Source organism: Colletotrichum fioriniae (assembly GCF_027942845.1).
Source record: "Colletotrichum fioriniae strain IMI 355084 chromosome Unknown scaffold_2, whole genome shotgun sequence".
Taxonomy (NCBI): Eukaryota; Fungi; Ascomycota; class Sordariomycetes; order Glomerellales; family Glomerellaceae; genus Colletotrichum; species Colletotrichum fioriniae.
In genome coordinates this window covers 3,302,959-3,317,897 of record NW_027076838.1, presented here as the reverse complement: position 1 = coordinate 3,317,897, position 14,939 = coordinate 3,302,959, and the positions used below count along the sequence as shown (strand labels likewise).

Below are 14,939 nucleotides of genomic sequence, written 5' to 3'. Positions count from 1 at the left end.
GCCTGGCGTTCGCCAGACCGCTCAAGCGTGGGCATCTCAACGAACGCCAAGCTTTGCCAAGGGGCTTGTAAGCCCATCCTCGAGCAGTGATTCACGGGAATTTTGAACTTCAATCCTCCGTTGCATCCTTTCCTACATGTTCCCTTTCCCATACGTATTTTGACGATCTAGTAGGGTAGCACCAATGACGGGGTTGGATGTCAGCTCTTGGAGCTATGTCATCCATCCACTACGCAGGTTGGAGAGCTCTGGGAGCTTAGGACTGAGAACTGGGAGATATGAGGCAAAATAGATATAAGGAAGCTCGAGGGTCTACAAATACTCAAGTTACATCGAATAGTGGAAAACGTTCTCTCAGGTTCTCAATTGACCGCAGAGAGTTTTATCAGGCTCTTTGACCATCTCGAAACTACCTGGACCCTTCATCAAGATCTTTGCAAATCGCAGTCAACATGAAGATCACCAGCGCCTCAGCCTTTTCTCTCCTATTTTCTCTGGCTCAATCTGCTGCCATAGAGCGTCGCCAGCAAGGAGATGGTCCAGGCGGATCCGCAGATGCGACGCAAGGCGACCTTGGTGAACGGCCACCACCGCGATTCCCATTTCCCGTAACCAAGTTCCCGGTTCCGAACGAGACTGTCGTCCTTAAAGAAGCCATGTATATCCTACCTGGTCAGGTCTTTGACGGTGGCATGAAGCGTTACGAGCGTGTTGAAGGTAGCTGTAACGAGCAAGCTGGTATGTTCGACCCCGGTACGATGTTCTTGTAAATAAAGAACTTCTACTGACTCCGTTCACCACATCAGAGGGCACAGATGCCGACGCGGTCTTCAATCTCCTCCCTGGCTCGACGATCCGCAATGTCATCATTGGCAAACACCAGGCGGAGGGTATCCATGCATTAGGTGACGCGTGGGTCGAGAATGGTGGGACAGTGTGCTTACTTTAGAAGTACCAAGCTGATTGTGTGACAGTGTGGTGGGAGGATGTTTGTGAGGACGCACTCACCTCGAAGGGCTTGAACACCCAACTTAGAGTGATTGGTGGCGGTGCCCGCAATGCAACTGACAAGGTGAGTATTTCTATCTGCACCGTACTGCGTAAGAAGATTGCTGACTTTTCTCGAAGATCTTCCAAGACAACTCACTTGGCGGGAAGTACAACATCACCGGCTTCTATGCCGATGGATTCGGAGTTCGTCAAGCCTCTCTGCAATGTATGAGACATCCTACTAATAACATACTTCAGACTTTCTATCAATCATGCGGTAATTGCTTGAACCAGTCAAAGCGAAATGCCACTATCCAGAATGTGATTGCACTCAATGGCAACAGGATGGGCATCGTGAGTACCCGATGATTATGCGTCGGTCGTTGACATGCAGCTAATCTCCCATTATCAATAGATCAATCCCAACTACGGCGACGAGATTCGCATCAAGAACACTCAGCTGAAAGGATTGAAGGTGATGGTCGACAAAGAGATCGCAAACAACATGCAACTCGTTCCCATCACGGTTGGCACAGGCCCAGATCAAAAGTATGCCCTGTACAACGAGACGAGAGACGCTATCACCGAGTGGGGGGGAACGGTGGAGAACGCATACGAGCCCGAGGAGCCATATGAGTGGCTTGAGGCTTACTGGCCGGATGGATTCAACTGATTGCTTTAGATGCGACATGGCTTAAGGCCGACTTTGATGCGGTGCTGGAGGCATGGCACTGGTGATCAATATCCTTGCTAATTCTCCCAAATAATTCGATACATAATATCAGAAGATGAACAGTTATCTGATTTATGCTTGTTCGCGCTGCAGTCTGGTTATGGGAGTTTCTCGATCTCTCTGAAGACCGAGTCTCATCGCCGAGGTCCGGAAGCCTGACCACCCCGGCCCGGAGTGACCCACTGAATCCGGTACCCACCTCGCCGGCACGGCTCCCGGGTTATTGCACCATTGGTGAATTTGGATGCCATGTGAGGCGAAAAGAGACTAGGAGAAGCTGAAGCAGCCGCAATTGAGTCTAATGATTGCATCTTCTCATGCAATTATCATGAATAGAACCTAGTTTGTCGGGGAGATAGACATTGAGGCGCTTTTCACGCGTGCCGAAATCCGGAAACCATGCATGTTCACCCCTGCAACCACGTTGCAAGTCTTTGTGACCTCCTCAACGTCAAAAAACTGATTGTTCCTTGCGGACACCGAGATCAGTCCGGATGGGCATTGAGTTGGCGCGTCAAACCCAAGCCCTGCTAGCCTCCCTTGCTCCCGGGACAACACGCCACTGTATCGCAATGTCTTACTCGGCCGTGAGCCTTCAAAGCAGCCCGCGTCAATGGCCGCATCGGTACATGTCCCCGCGTCAGTCTCATGCAGGTCGCACCCGTTGGCCTCACTTACCGACAACGGCGGCGGAGGCCGAGCAACGACGCATCTTGGGACAGCGCTGGTCGCATGGGGCGAGGCTATAGTTGAGAAGTTGGAAGGCAAACGAATTTGCAATAAATCCTTGCTGAGTTGTAATTGTCGGAGGAGGCGCAGTATGCAGCGGATAGCTGCGTGCAGGAGCTGAGCGTGGCAACATGCAAAACCAACAGAGTCGCTCGGTTGAAACCGTCAAACGGTTTGTCCCTTGAGAGGTGAGAGGACTTCATTCCCCACTAGTGAAAACGGCGTTTGGCATCATTGGCTACATTCCAGAGCAACCTCAGTTGGTCGGATAAAGGCCAAAAGTCTAGAGCTAAAACGCATTAAAGCTGGCAGGGCTCGTATTGACAGCAACCGTGACCGTCTTGGCCTCGGACAGACTCAGCTCCAAGGGGGGTAAAAGTTGATCATTTTCTTTTTTGGGGTGATGATGCACAAAGTGTTCGTCCACGGGACCGGTTGCATCTCTTTGCACCAACAGGCCTTGGCAATCTGCCCTGGCAAACAGTCCAACCAGCCAACCTAAGACATGGCCCACGCCGTCATAACTAGGAGCGCAAGGGATATAGCTACCAACGCTTTTCCACCCTTTCCCTCCCGCATTGTTCGTCACCGTCCCAGCCATTCCTTTTCTCTGTGGCGAGTGAGAACCGAATTGTTGCCCCTCACAAACTTCTCTGATCACGACAAGAGCACATCCGCGAAAGTTCACCGGTGGACTGCGACGACAACGAAGGACATCTTGTTGACGGGGGAGGAATGTGGGACAGGAAAACATCATGAGCTCGTCAAATCCCTACATCAGCAATGGTACATGCTACCACGGGCCAGGAGACGAGGTGGAAGAATGGTTTCCGTGTGGAAATGCAGACCTGGGGTACAAGACCTGTTGCCAGGGCGGCGACATGTGCTTATCCAGCCATGCTTGCTACAACGGCCGATTCGGAATCACCTATCTCGCAGGCTGCAGCGATCCAGACTATCGAGACGCGAGTTGTCCCGATAAAGGAGCCATGAGTGGTAAGTCACAGTCGCGATGATGCGAGAGATGTACTTTTGGGCATAAGACTAACTGTATGATGTCTAGATCAACCATGGGCAGGTCTAGTCTACTGCAACGGCACTTCGGAACAATGGGTGGCTTGCGAACAGTCGGCGAAGCCCACGACTCTGACATCGGCGGACGCGTGCTGGTGCCCACAAACAACCCGAACCGTCGCCTTCACCGATTCCTCGATCCTCCAAAACGTTGTACAGCTTCCGACTTCACTTGGAGGCAGCGTCATCTGGCAGCCTGGCTACGTTCCGATTCTTACACAGCCCAATACAATCCCGACTCCAACATCACTTGCCTCGACGACCGCTCAAGTTCAGCCTCCTACCACGACGGTACTCAGCACGACGTCACAGCCGACTGCGACACAAACTTCTTCGTCAGATGATACGGCGGGTCTGACGATGACTACCAAGGTCGGGCTTGGCGTCGGTATCGCGGGAGGGTGCTTGGTCCTCATGGCTGCTTTGATATACATATGGAACTCCAGAAGGAAATTGCGACAAACGGGGGCGGCAGAGATGGATAATACGACTGAAAAGGGGAATGGATACGAAGGCGGTATGGCAAAACCATACGAAGCGGATTCAGCGCGGCCAGAGTCCGAAGCAACTGAGTTGGACGGCACCTCCCGGCCCTTCAGATTCGAACCAGCGGGCTTCGGGTACAGGGGCAGTCCGAAATTGGAACCAGATAAAGGATGGGCACAATCGCCGAAGACTCCAGTGGCAGAGTTGCCTGGATAGGGCTGGGATGGAAAGTGCTTGGATATACCAGAGTAGATTAAATAGGATTGTTAAGGAATAGGTATCGTTTGGGTATCCACCGTGTCATTCTAGTTCTCGTTCGTGCCGGCAGGTCGCTTGGTCTCGCCCTCTGTGGTTGAGCCGGATGATTCTTGGACGTTCAACATTGTAGCGGCGGGGTTGGTAGTGTCTGAGACGTGGTTCGCCATGCCGTACCAGCAAACAACGCATATGCCAAGCACGCCTGAGATGATGCTGAAAACAAAGGCGACAATTCCCTTGGTCGTGAATCTGAACTGTTATTAGAGGTACGTCTAGAACTTGAGGAGTTTCATACTTACCCAGCTGGGAGCGGATCAGGAGGCGCGTTCTGCCCGCTAAGGTCCAGAAGATCCTTGGTGTTGCCGGCAGCGTTGCCTGCAACAGGCACGTTTCCAGCTGCACAGACATCGAGGTGGTTCTGCGGCAGAGTGAGGGACTTCTGGATCTCCAGCGGTGCCTCCACAAAGGTTGCCAGCAACCCAGAGGTGACGTGCCACTCAATATGACAATGGAACAGCCAGATGCCTAAAGCAACAGAGTATTAGAATCGCTGCCGGCCTTTATTATGTCATCACAAGGATATACCTGGGTTGTCTGCCTTGAAGCGAAGAACGATATTTCCGTCGGGCCAGAGGACGAGAGTATCCCGGCGCATAGGCACGGCGGGGAAGTCACTCTCGGTCATGTTTGAGTCTGCAAAAGTACCGCTCTCCTCTTCACCACGGTACAGAGACTGGAAGTGATGCCCGTGAAGGTGGAACGGGTGGCGACCGGAATCCAGGTTGTTGACCACGATTTGAACGATTTGGTCCTTCTTCAGAACAAAGCTATGGGTGTAGTCGCCGTAGACTTCAGCATTTTCCGCATCAGCACCGGTTGTAAGTGCAGTATACAACGACGGAACCACTGGTGCCTTGTAACTGATGTTATTGAAGAACGCATAGTTGGCACCATCACCCAAGTTGTCCATGATGACGTTGAGCTCAACGGTCTGGTCTGGCTCTCCAAAACGCGCCAACTCGTCGTGTGGTACCAGGGTCATGTCGTCAAAGGGATTGAGCTCATCGATTAATGCCGGCTCCGGAAGCGAGTTAGACTCATTGTATACCAACCAACCTGTGACGTTCCAATTCAGATCATCGGGCAAGGTGTCGAATAATGTCTAAAGGTGAAGAAGTCGACGTTAGCTCTTGAGATGGTTTCTTCACGGAAAGACTCATGTGTCTTCATTTGCGTATGTGAAGGAATCAAGCTTACCGTATCCATGCTACCGACGATGGCGAAGTTCTCGGTCGTGGAGTTTTTGGTCGTGAGAAGGAAGCTGCAGCGCTGGGCGACGGACAGGTAGATCATCTCAGCTGTCGCCTGCTGGGTGTAAACACCATCGACTTCGATAATAGACATGTTGTGCCCCTCAAACCAGAGATACTGTCCTGCAAAAGCACCAATATTGATGACACGCATCAAGTAGGTCTTACCTGGCTGGATCGAGATCGTGAGGTTCTGCGTCTCATTCATCAACGCTGCCTTTGGCACAGGCTCCGCACCAGTGGGGTTCGTCTTGCTCATGAACGGCGGGATGAGGTTCTGCATCTGCTCATGGTACCAATCCGAAAGCGTCAAGACGATCTCCTCATCGTAATCCCCAGCATAAGGATTGTCCGGATCATGGATGATGAGACTGCCGCGAAGTCCGTCTGGGTACTGGGACATGGTGTGTGAGTGATACCAGTATGTGCCCGGTTGGGTGATCTGGACCATCGTGAAGATTGGCATTAGTAAACACTCCGCTGCTAGAGTTCGTAGTCATGCGAACTCTAACGTTATAAGGTGGGAATACCTACGGTGAAGTTGTAGAGGAATGATGAGCCCGGCGGGATGGGGCATTGCGATACCTGGGCCGGACCATCCATGTGCGTGGTGCCGTTCATGAACAGCCCGTGAAAGTGCAGCGAAGTGGATTGGTTGCCCAAGTCATTGCGCACATTGATGACAATGTTGTCGCCGATGTTGGCCTCAATCTGGGGAATGGGCCATTTTCCATTGATGCCGATGACGGGGCGGTCGAAAGCACCGTCGGGATTGGCAGTGACCCAGCCGACAGTGAAGTCGTAGTTGACTGTCGCTCCGACAGCAAGCCGGGATGCCAGGCACGCAAACGTGAGAGACAGGATCTGGACCATGGCGACCTCAGTTTACCCTCTGGTCTAGTAACGATGGTTGTTGACGTGTCTTTCGCGGGCTGTCTCGAATGACAGAAGTAGCCGCGATGGGGATTGGCGAGGAATGCGGTGTCCTGGCTGTCCTTCGATGAGAGGAAGACGAGAACTTATCTCTGGCTCTTCAACAGGAAACGAGGTGGGTGGTACCCTACTGTAAGGAAAAGAAGGGAAGATAGGAGGAGCAACCGTTGCCGCCGATATCAGTCTTCGATCCTCTCAAGTTGAACGGTTGGAGTATCGGGCGACATATCGGAGTCATCTGATTTTTCTTCCCTCCCGGAGGCTGGCCGACTCTAGACGAACAGGGTCTCTCAGAGGCAACGTTTCCGGGACGCCACTTTCCATGGAAGTAAAACCAAATCCATGTCGGTACAAAAATCACTCAATTATCTTATCCATCTGATCAGCAAGCACCGGGGTTAGGCTAGTAGGGCAGAAATGCTTAGCACCGGGAGACCCTTCGGGGCCTCCTCCACCCGTCGCCCCCCACCACCACACGACCGGCCTGCGTCTGTGGAGCCCTCTTCGGTTCAAGCTTGCATCTAGATCCATCTTGTAGCGGTACAGTTGAGATACATCCAACGACATGGCTTCCAGGATTGTGTTTGACCGCTGCTGCGTTGGATGTGGAAGCAATTTTAACAGCGTAGTACGAGTGTTACGACTCACGTCGAGCACCAATGATCATCGCAAGTGTTTGGAGGAGAAAGTACCTGATAGGACTAGCCGAGAAACACCCGCTCTTCTCGGTCTGTTTCCTCCCCAGCTCGGACCTGAGAATCCAATCTAATCGATCCATCAACCACCCCTGAGGTGATGGGAGGGGAATCAGCACACCTCCAAGATCCGCAGAGTTTTACGACCTCGACTTCCGATGTATTGGTGGGTTCATCTGGATTCTATGCCCTCCCATGGGTGCCGTGTCGATATACCCAGACCCCTCCGATTCCGAGCTCGGCCTAGAGAAGCACCAGTCTCAATCCGATAGGCATGACTACTCCCCTTCGATCAGCAAGCCAGATTGATAAAGTCTTTCATCGCCTCATCGATCCCGGCTAAGAGACTTCACACCTTCGCTCCGAACTAGATTCCTGCCAATAGGTGCACACTGATACCATCATCACGAGCAAGATGGCCGTCAACGTGTTTTCGGTCCCCGTCTTCCTCGTCGTTTTCCGCGAGTCTTTGGAGACTGGCATCATTGTCTCCGTCCTTCTCGCTTTCTTGAAGCAGACCCTCGGAGGTCCCGGACGCGATGTCACTGTTTACAAAGCTCTTCGTAAACAGGTAATGTCTTTGCCCAGCTTTCGTCCTTTTGCAAATTCCGTCGCGTTGTTCTAACTCGTCACGCGACGCAGGTCTGGATGGGAACCGCTCTCGGCCTCACCCTCTGCATTGTAGTCGCGGCTGCCATCATCGGAGTCTTCTACGGAGTCGGTCGAGACAGCTGGCAAGCGCACGAATACTACTACGAAGGCTCGTTTGCGCTTTTCGCATCCATTATCATCACACTCATGGGAGTTGCTCTCCTTCGAGTGGGCAAGCTGCAAGACAAATGGCGCGCCAAACTTGCCAAGGCCATGGAGCCCCAAGCGAAAACGACGACCTCGACTTTCGGCTCTCGATTCAAGCGGAACCAGGAGAAATACGTCATGTTCTTCCTGCCCCTCATTACCATTTTGCGAGAGGGAATTGAGATGATCGTGTTCATCTTTGGCGTCACTTTCGCAGCACCTGCTACTGCCGTTCCCCTCCCCGTCGTTGTCGGCTTGATCGTTGGCGTTTTCGCGAGCTACCTCCTCTATAAGTAAGAAATATCATCACACTAGAAATTCACGCTGGATGCCTCTAACACGAAATTTACAGGAGTGGATCTACTTCCAAGATTCAAATCTTCCTCGTCGCCTCTACTTGCTTGCTCTACATCGTCGCTGCTGGTTTGTTTTCACGTGCCGTGTGGTTCTTCGAAGCCCAGGAATGGAACACAGCTGTCGGTGGTGACGCTGCTGAGGTTGGCGCGGGCCCTGGATCCTACGATATCGATAGAAGCGTTTGGCACGTTAACGTAAGTATTCAAACTCGCGCTGAATAGGGACATGAGATCGTGATACTGACTTCTCGCAGTGCTGCAGCCCTCAATTGAACGGCGGCGGTGGATGGGGTCTCCTGAACGCCATCTTCGGCTGGAACAACTCTGCTACCTACGGATCTGTCATCTCGTATAACGTTTACTGGATCTTTGTCATCTCTTGGCTTGTCCTTTTAAGATTCCACGAAGTCAATGGTCACTGGCCCCTCATGAAGCCAAAGGCTGCTGGCAAGGTTGAGTCCACCGAGGAAATGCCTGGAACATCTACGCCTACCGAACACTCCATCAACGAACCCAGGAAGGATATGTCAACCACCACAAGCGCACTCAAATAGTTGGGCAAGATGGCGGGCTCGGATTTTATTTAGCTTGAACACCGTGGTGTTGCCGGCTGTCATGCATGGAGGGAGCGATAATGTTAGTGAATGGGTACACACGGTACCTAGATTTCGGTCTCGATGCCAATATTCTGGAGTCGCTGGTCCAGGTCAATACATTGTATTTCGAATAAATATCTGAATAGTCATCAACCTTGCTTCTTCCACTAGCCTCGAACTTTGGATGATTGTTAGTACAAGCCCACAGCATTAAACCATGCGGTGAACCCACTGTTATGCTAGGCACCAATTGTTTACTCAGTCTTCATCTTCTCCTTGGACGTGTCACTGATTTGACTCCTAACAATTTACTTGGAGCACTGCTTCAACGCTCTTGGCGGACCAACCAAGCATTTGGACCCCGCTTCATGTTGCCCCATTAACACGCGAGCAGTCATACGGGGCCATGGCATGAAATGTTTTCTCATCGCCTTACTCGGCGAGGAATACAGCCACGCCTGCATGAGGCATAGATTTAGATCTACTAGCCTTTACCTAGACCCAACGGCCCACCATCCTTCGGATAGTAGCGTTCTACAAGATAGGAAGACTGCAGCGTGTGACTGGGCGGACCCGGTGAGGAGAGCTGCAGAAAGGTAAAAGAAGTAACTTCAGGGGGCTATTTACCCAACCTCCACTAGCATCAGAAGACTTTTTTGAGGCCGGAGCGATATCGTCCCACGGTCACGCAGAGACATTGCTTCATATCAAACGCGCCTGGGTGGCGCGGGCTTTCCCTCGAGTGGGACTCTCTCGACGGGCAGACCAGAACGTGGCGTAGGCTGTAGCTACGATCCCTCGGCCTTCCGAGCTGCCAACTCGGCGATAGATACCAGACCACTTTGAACTTAGCAATAAGCCACGGTCAACTCAGACCACTGGCATTTTCTTGGGGTGTCATTGCCTATTCTGTAAACCATGACAAAGATACTTAGTATACTATGTGCGAATAGGTCGGCGACAATATGGGCGATCAGTGTCCACAGTCGGGCACCTGGTCACTATCTTCCTGACGTCTCCCCGCAAGCCAAGGCGGCTGGTTTGCCGGCACTATGCGGTAGCCGGCCTTCTTGCTTCCACTACAGAGATTTACACTACATGCTTCCCAAGAACTTGGTAACCAGAGTCCCCTGTAGAGTCCGTCTCGTTCATTACACCCCCACGATTGTCAGCAAATCCATCTATACTGGTATTGGCTTGGGAAAACTCCACCGGAATCGCACTTCTGACCCCCTGATCCTTACCCGCTTTCACTGGGAGTCTTGGAGTCATGAGAGGGTCCGTACAACAACCCGACTGGAACCATCTCAAAAGAGACATCGATTCGAGGTCGGATGATTATAGTCACGACTTGGGGAAGGCGCCTACAGCTACCACGCTGTAAGACCCCACGGTTTCATTGACGATTGCCTACTCTTCATACTTGTTTCTAGGGGGGTTCTGGGGCAAGCGACATGCCTTCTAATACCGAATATCCGTATGTGCCCGAGTTACGCCGTGTGGCCTCAATCGAATTACACCGCACTGCTCTTCAAGTGGATTGGACTTAGAAAACCACACACCTTGGGCGTCAGGATTGTTGGGCCACGTAGTCATGTCAGCCATTAGCATGGTAAATTCTGCGTACAGTCCGTTAACTCCATGAACGAGTACACTTTGCCTCCAAGTATCCACGAAGGCGCGTGCCTCATGTCCCTAGATCTTCGCCCTTCACCAATACTATTATCAACTTCACAGTAAGTAGGCATTTAAAGATTCCCCTATACACGTGTGCTCGATCTCTCATGTAATTGGCTCAACATCAGGATGTAGTCGGCTTTTGATCGATCTTCTCGTGGGTCATTGTTTAGAAATCCAGAATAATGGCCCAATTTTGTCCCGCTGTGTAGCCATATGTCTGTAATCATTGTCTTCAAGTACGCGGAATAGCCTACTCGTGGGGTGGAAAAGAGTGGTCCAGAGAAGGTTACCCGAGGTTCACCATCTCATGCAACCAAGTTGCGTTCCGCCCGGTTTCAACGAGACCCAGTGAGGTCACGGCGGACTACAACAACACCGTCGCTCTGAGAAGTGAGATATGAGCCTGTGCGACCCAGAACTAGCTAGAACATGTTGAATTCTTGCAAGCGAATTTTACACATGGCGGGGACCTTGCCACTCTATTCCAAAATCTAAACTTATTGCAACCGCCAATGTGAGGTAATGTCAGACATGATTAAGAAACATGGTTGCGACTAACAGACAGGGCTCGGTCGTACGAGCTCAAAAATGCTCGGAGTTGCGATCTCGGAGATATGGTCAAAAAAGCTTGTCAAGTGGTGCCCCCCCAAAAAGCCAAGTCGGATTGACCCGAAGCACCGGTTGGGGCTGAAGCCAGGACGATTTTCTGATTAGCAGGACTAAAACATGGGCTGAAAAAGTTTTATTCCCGATCCCACTTTGGCGCGGCTGTTGAATACTTTGTCGATTGGTTGAGTCGAATAGGTATCCGTAGCGTCTGTCCACAAGTCCGTGTCTGTCCACCCCCCCAGATGCCTTTCTCAGACGTAGTTTCGAGTATCCACGTGGAGCGGAGAGCTGTACCCGCTTTTTAAAACTATGACAAGCAACTTCCTGATTCATTCCTTCGCTTAGCCATGATTCGTTCCTTTCTACGGTAACTGTTTCCGCGCCCGAAGTCCTAACACGCAACCGAGACGGCTCTGAACGACCATCGTTCATTCAGCACTCTTTCAGTACGAAGAACTCTTCACGTCAACTCTAGCTTGACGAGATTACAAGGTGTAGTTGAAGTCCCTCGGATGGTGTTGACAGTGTTCTGTGATTAGGGAAATACTAGGATAGTAAACAAGGTTACTTTGGGCATCGTTTGTCGTGACAACCTACCGAAATTAGGCTTCGGACTCTGCGATTAGTCTCCTCTGACGTACGAGGTCCCAAGCGGCCGCCCAACAGACTTTTTTCCTAGCCTGTTTTATCCGTCGCAATTCCTCCGATGAACCCGGCAAAACTAGGATCGTGTACTCCTTAAGGGTGGAATCAGAAAGACCTTACGAGTCCACAAGGCGAGATACCATTCCGTGGTCCAGTCAACTAAGGTCGAAATCCTATCAAACCCACTCAAGCCGCTGGAACCTTGGGAATTTGTTGGGGGCGTACGTGAAGAAAGTCTTCAAGTGGGTATCAAATGGCGATAGAATTCGTAAGCGTAGAATCCTCGAACCTACCAACCTCACACATGCATCTTCTTGGACTTATTCGTGGGTCCTCATGGTCTTTTTGATACCCACTGTCACATACCCGAAGACTTCAGATCTCCATTCTCGCGTCGAGAAGTCAACAAGTCACACAAGTCACTGGTAAGTAGATCGACATCGAAAGCGAGTCATTTTTCTTTTCGAGATACGATCTAGGCCAGAACCTAACCCACCGGCGTGTGTGGCTTTAGCGCGAAAGATTATCTAGACATCTGATTAGATCCAATCAGGGCCATCGTGAAGCTAATGATTGACTTTTCCATGTCACATTCAGCCGTCCGATGTTCGCAGTCTTGCAAGTGATGCGGCATTTTCAGTGGGAACATGATACGAAAATGAGGTTCTCGACCAAGGAAGTTGTCCGTGATACAAATCATTGCATCTGATAGTGGAACAAGGGATGAACGTCCCGCACTTTGACTATTTCGCTGGAGTTAGATTGATACGTAGGCAAAATTTTATTTCTTATTTTCTTTCTCGGTATTTGATATAAGTGCCTGAGGAGACTCGCAAGATCACCTTGAGATACGGTAGTTTGATCCGAGAGAGGGCCTGTCACTTTTGCTCATACCAATATCGCTGTCGACTGGACGCTTTGTCCAGCATCTAACGTTGACAAACATGATCGAGCCCCGTGCAGCCAAGAAACCGAAGCCACCCAACGCACGACAGCTCTTGAATGAGTGGAATGTCAAGGTATATGCGGGAGTAGTCGCGGGTGTCATTGCGGCTCTTATTATCTACCATTGGGCGCAATGGATCAGACGCAGAACATCAAAATCGCCAAGAACTGGCTCATCTTCGTCCCTTGCCAAGGCTTCTAGGTAAGACTATCGTCAGAAATCACTTGGCGCTCGATCAGCCCTAACAACCGGCAGAAAAATACGCAGCCTACTGGTTCGCAAGGTGCCGGGGTTTCCAACGGGAGGCCATGCCTTGCTGACCATTGCTTTCGTCGGTGTCAATATCGTCATGTCTTTTCATAACGTCGATAAGGCAAAGATGAGCAATTTTGCTGCAAGATTTGGATGGTCAGAATTCAAGGGCCCCTCTGTCATCTTCTTGGGTGCTAATATATTATGTGCAGGATGTCAACGGCAAACATGGCGCTCTGTGTCTTCTTCGGTCTGAAGAATACTCCCCTTGGCGTCTTGACCGGTCATTCCTACGAAAGACTCAACTTCTTCCACCGTCTGGCCGGGTACGCGGCCGTACTTCAGATGCTCCTTCACGCCATCTTTTACATGGTGTATTACGGAATGCAGGACCGGTGGAGCACCCTGCTTGAGGTGCAAAATTGGGAGGGCATTGGCGCAGGCTTTGCCATGGTCCTCCTGCTCATGGGCTTGGCAAGAAATCTTGGCTACGAATGGTTTTATGTGAGCCACCTGGTAGGATTCCTGCTCGCCGTTATTTTCACTGGGCTTCATAGACCCTATTGGATATGGAAGATCCCTGTGGCGATGGTCTTCATCGCTGCAATTTGGGGACTTGACCGTCTGATTCGAGGGTCGAGGATGTTGTACAACCTTGTCAACAACAGCGCCACCATCTATCGGTTGCCAGACAATGGTGTTCGTCTGGTCATCAAGAAACCTCTGTCGGGAGCCACTCCCGGCTCGCACTGCTTCGTTTGGATTCCCGGTGTTCGCCCATTCCAAACACACCCCTTCACCATCGTTTCCAACACCCCTCACGGGGGGCTGGAGCTGGTCCTCAGCTCCTATGATGGTTTCACCAAGGCTTTGCATGATCTAGCTAATACCGAGGCTGGGACAACCGTGTGGGCTTCCGTCGACGGACCCTATGGAGCATTCCCTAACCCGAAGAACTACGACAAGGTGGTCTTGATTGCCGGTGGTAGCGGGGCAACGTTTACCTTCGGTCTGGCTACCAGCCTCTTACAGCACCTGGAGTCTGAATCTCACAAACGTGTTGACTTTATCTGGGCCGTCAGAAAGAGGGGTTTGTCTAGTCTGATCAATAACACATGTGGAGTGAACGCTAACGTGTGTGACAGAAAATCTAGAATGGTTCACGGATCACCTTCAGTCACTGAGCCAACACGGCGCAGGGGTGAACGTGTTACTGCACGTTACCCGAGAGGGCTCCACGGCCTCCTTGAGCGAGTCGTCCGAAAATGTCTCATCGCCCACTTCCCTGAAGTCACCGAACGAGAAGGTTGAAGCTCTTTTACCAGAGCCTGGAACGGAGCAGAACAAGGAAACTCTCCCTTCGACTGCGGCAGTACCACAGGGAGACGGATCGTTAGGTCTTGAGGGGCTGTGCGATATCAAATTTGACAAGTTGAGAGCTGGGGAGGCCATCAATCAAACGCTACAGTCAGCTGCGCCTGGTCAGCGGGTGTTGATTGCTGCTTGCGGCCCGCAGTCACTGACCGAGATTGTCCAGAACGCTGCTGCACACTGTATTGCCACTGGCGATATCAGCGTAGAGGTACACTGCGAAAACTTTGGATGGTGAGTTTAGCGTTTCGAGTATACAAGTTGATATCATGGCTTGAAGGAAGACCAGGGCCATTCACGAGAACGGATGGCTTTTACAAATGGCCAAGCTACCGGCATGACAGGAATCTTCATCGCAGCTACTTCGGTGTAGTACATCACTTCTCACTAGTCACTCATAAAGATGACCATTAATCCATAAGTCTTTCGCCTGTAAGCCACCTTCTCAATCTCAGTGAGATCCATATTCTTTCGGAAC

The 14,939-nt window shown here is 51.3% G+C and overlaps 5 protein-coding genes across 5 annotated transcripts; 4 read left to right on the top strand and 1 right to left on the bottom strand.

Annotated features, from left to right (window-relative positions):
• Positions 1–452: 452 nt before the first annotated feature.
• On the top strand, positions 453–1,663 carry N0V96_002706 (uncharacterized protein; the record flags this gene model as incomplete). The annotated part of the gene is made up of 5 exons (XM_065756602.1): positions 453–753; positions 1,038–1,072; positions 1,129–1,194; positions 1,249–1,344; positions 1,406–1,663. 5 exons carry the CDS (start codon positions 453–455, stop codon positions 1,661–1,663), a joined length of 756 nt encoding a protein of 251 aa, XP_065614971.1.
• Positions 1,664–3,441: 1,778 nt separating this feature from the next.
• Positions 3,442–3,870, top strand: N0V96_002705 (uncharacterized protein; the record flags this gene model as incomplete). The annotated part of the gene is made up of 2 exons (XM_065756601.1): positions 3,442–3,448; positions 3,686–3,870. The coding sequence occupies 2 exons, from the start codon at positions 3,442–3,444 to the stop codon at positions 3,868–3,870; spliced, it is 192 nt and encodes a 63-aa protein (XP_065614970.1).
• Positions 3,871–4,317: 447 nt separating this feature from the next.
• Positions 4,318–6,453, bottom strand: N0V96_002704 (uncharacterized protein; the record flags this gene model as incomplete). Its single annotated transcript, XM_065756600.1, has 6 exons — positions 4,318–4,519; positions 4,570–4,795; positions 4,856–5,432; positions 5,528–5,703; positions 5,749–6,022; positions 6,115–6,453. The coding sequence occupies 6 exons, from the start codon at positions 6,451–6,453 to the stop codon at positions 4,318–4,320; spliced, it is 1,794 nt and encodes a 597-aa protein (XP_065614969.1).
• A 1,170-nt stretch (positions 6,454–7,623) lies between these two features.
• Positions 7,624–8,916, top strand: FTR1_3 (high-affinity iron permease; the record flags this gene model as incomplete). The annotated part of the gene is made up of 4 exons (XM_053187250.1): positions 7,624–7,779; positions 7,851–8,299; positions 8,359–8,557; positions 8,617–8,916. The coding sequence occupies 4 exons, from the start codon at positions 7,624–7,626 to the stop codon at positions 8,914–8,916; spliced, it is 1,104 nt and encodes a 367-aa protein (XP_053054754.1).
• A 4,402-nt stretch (positions 8,917–13,318) lies between these two features.
• Positions 13,319–14,699, top strand: N0V96_002702 (uncharacterized protein; the record flags this gene model as incomplete). Its single annotated transcript, XM_053187251.1, has 2 exons — positions 13,319–14,180; positions 14,236–14,699. The coding sequence occupies 2 exons, from the start codon at positions 13,319–13,321 to the stop codon at positions 14,697–14,699; spliced, it is 1,326 nt and encodes a 441-aa protein (XP_053054755.1).
• Positions 14,700–14,939: the final 240 nt, after the last annotated feature.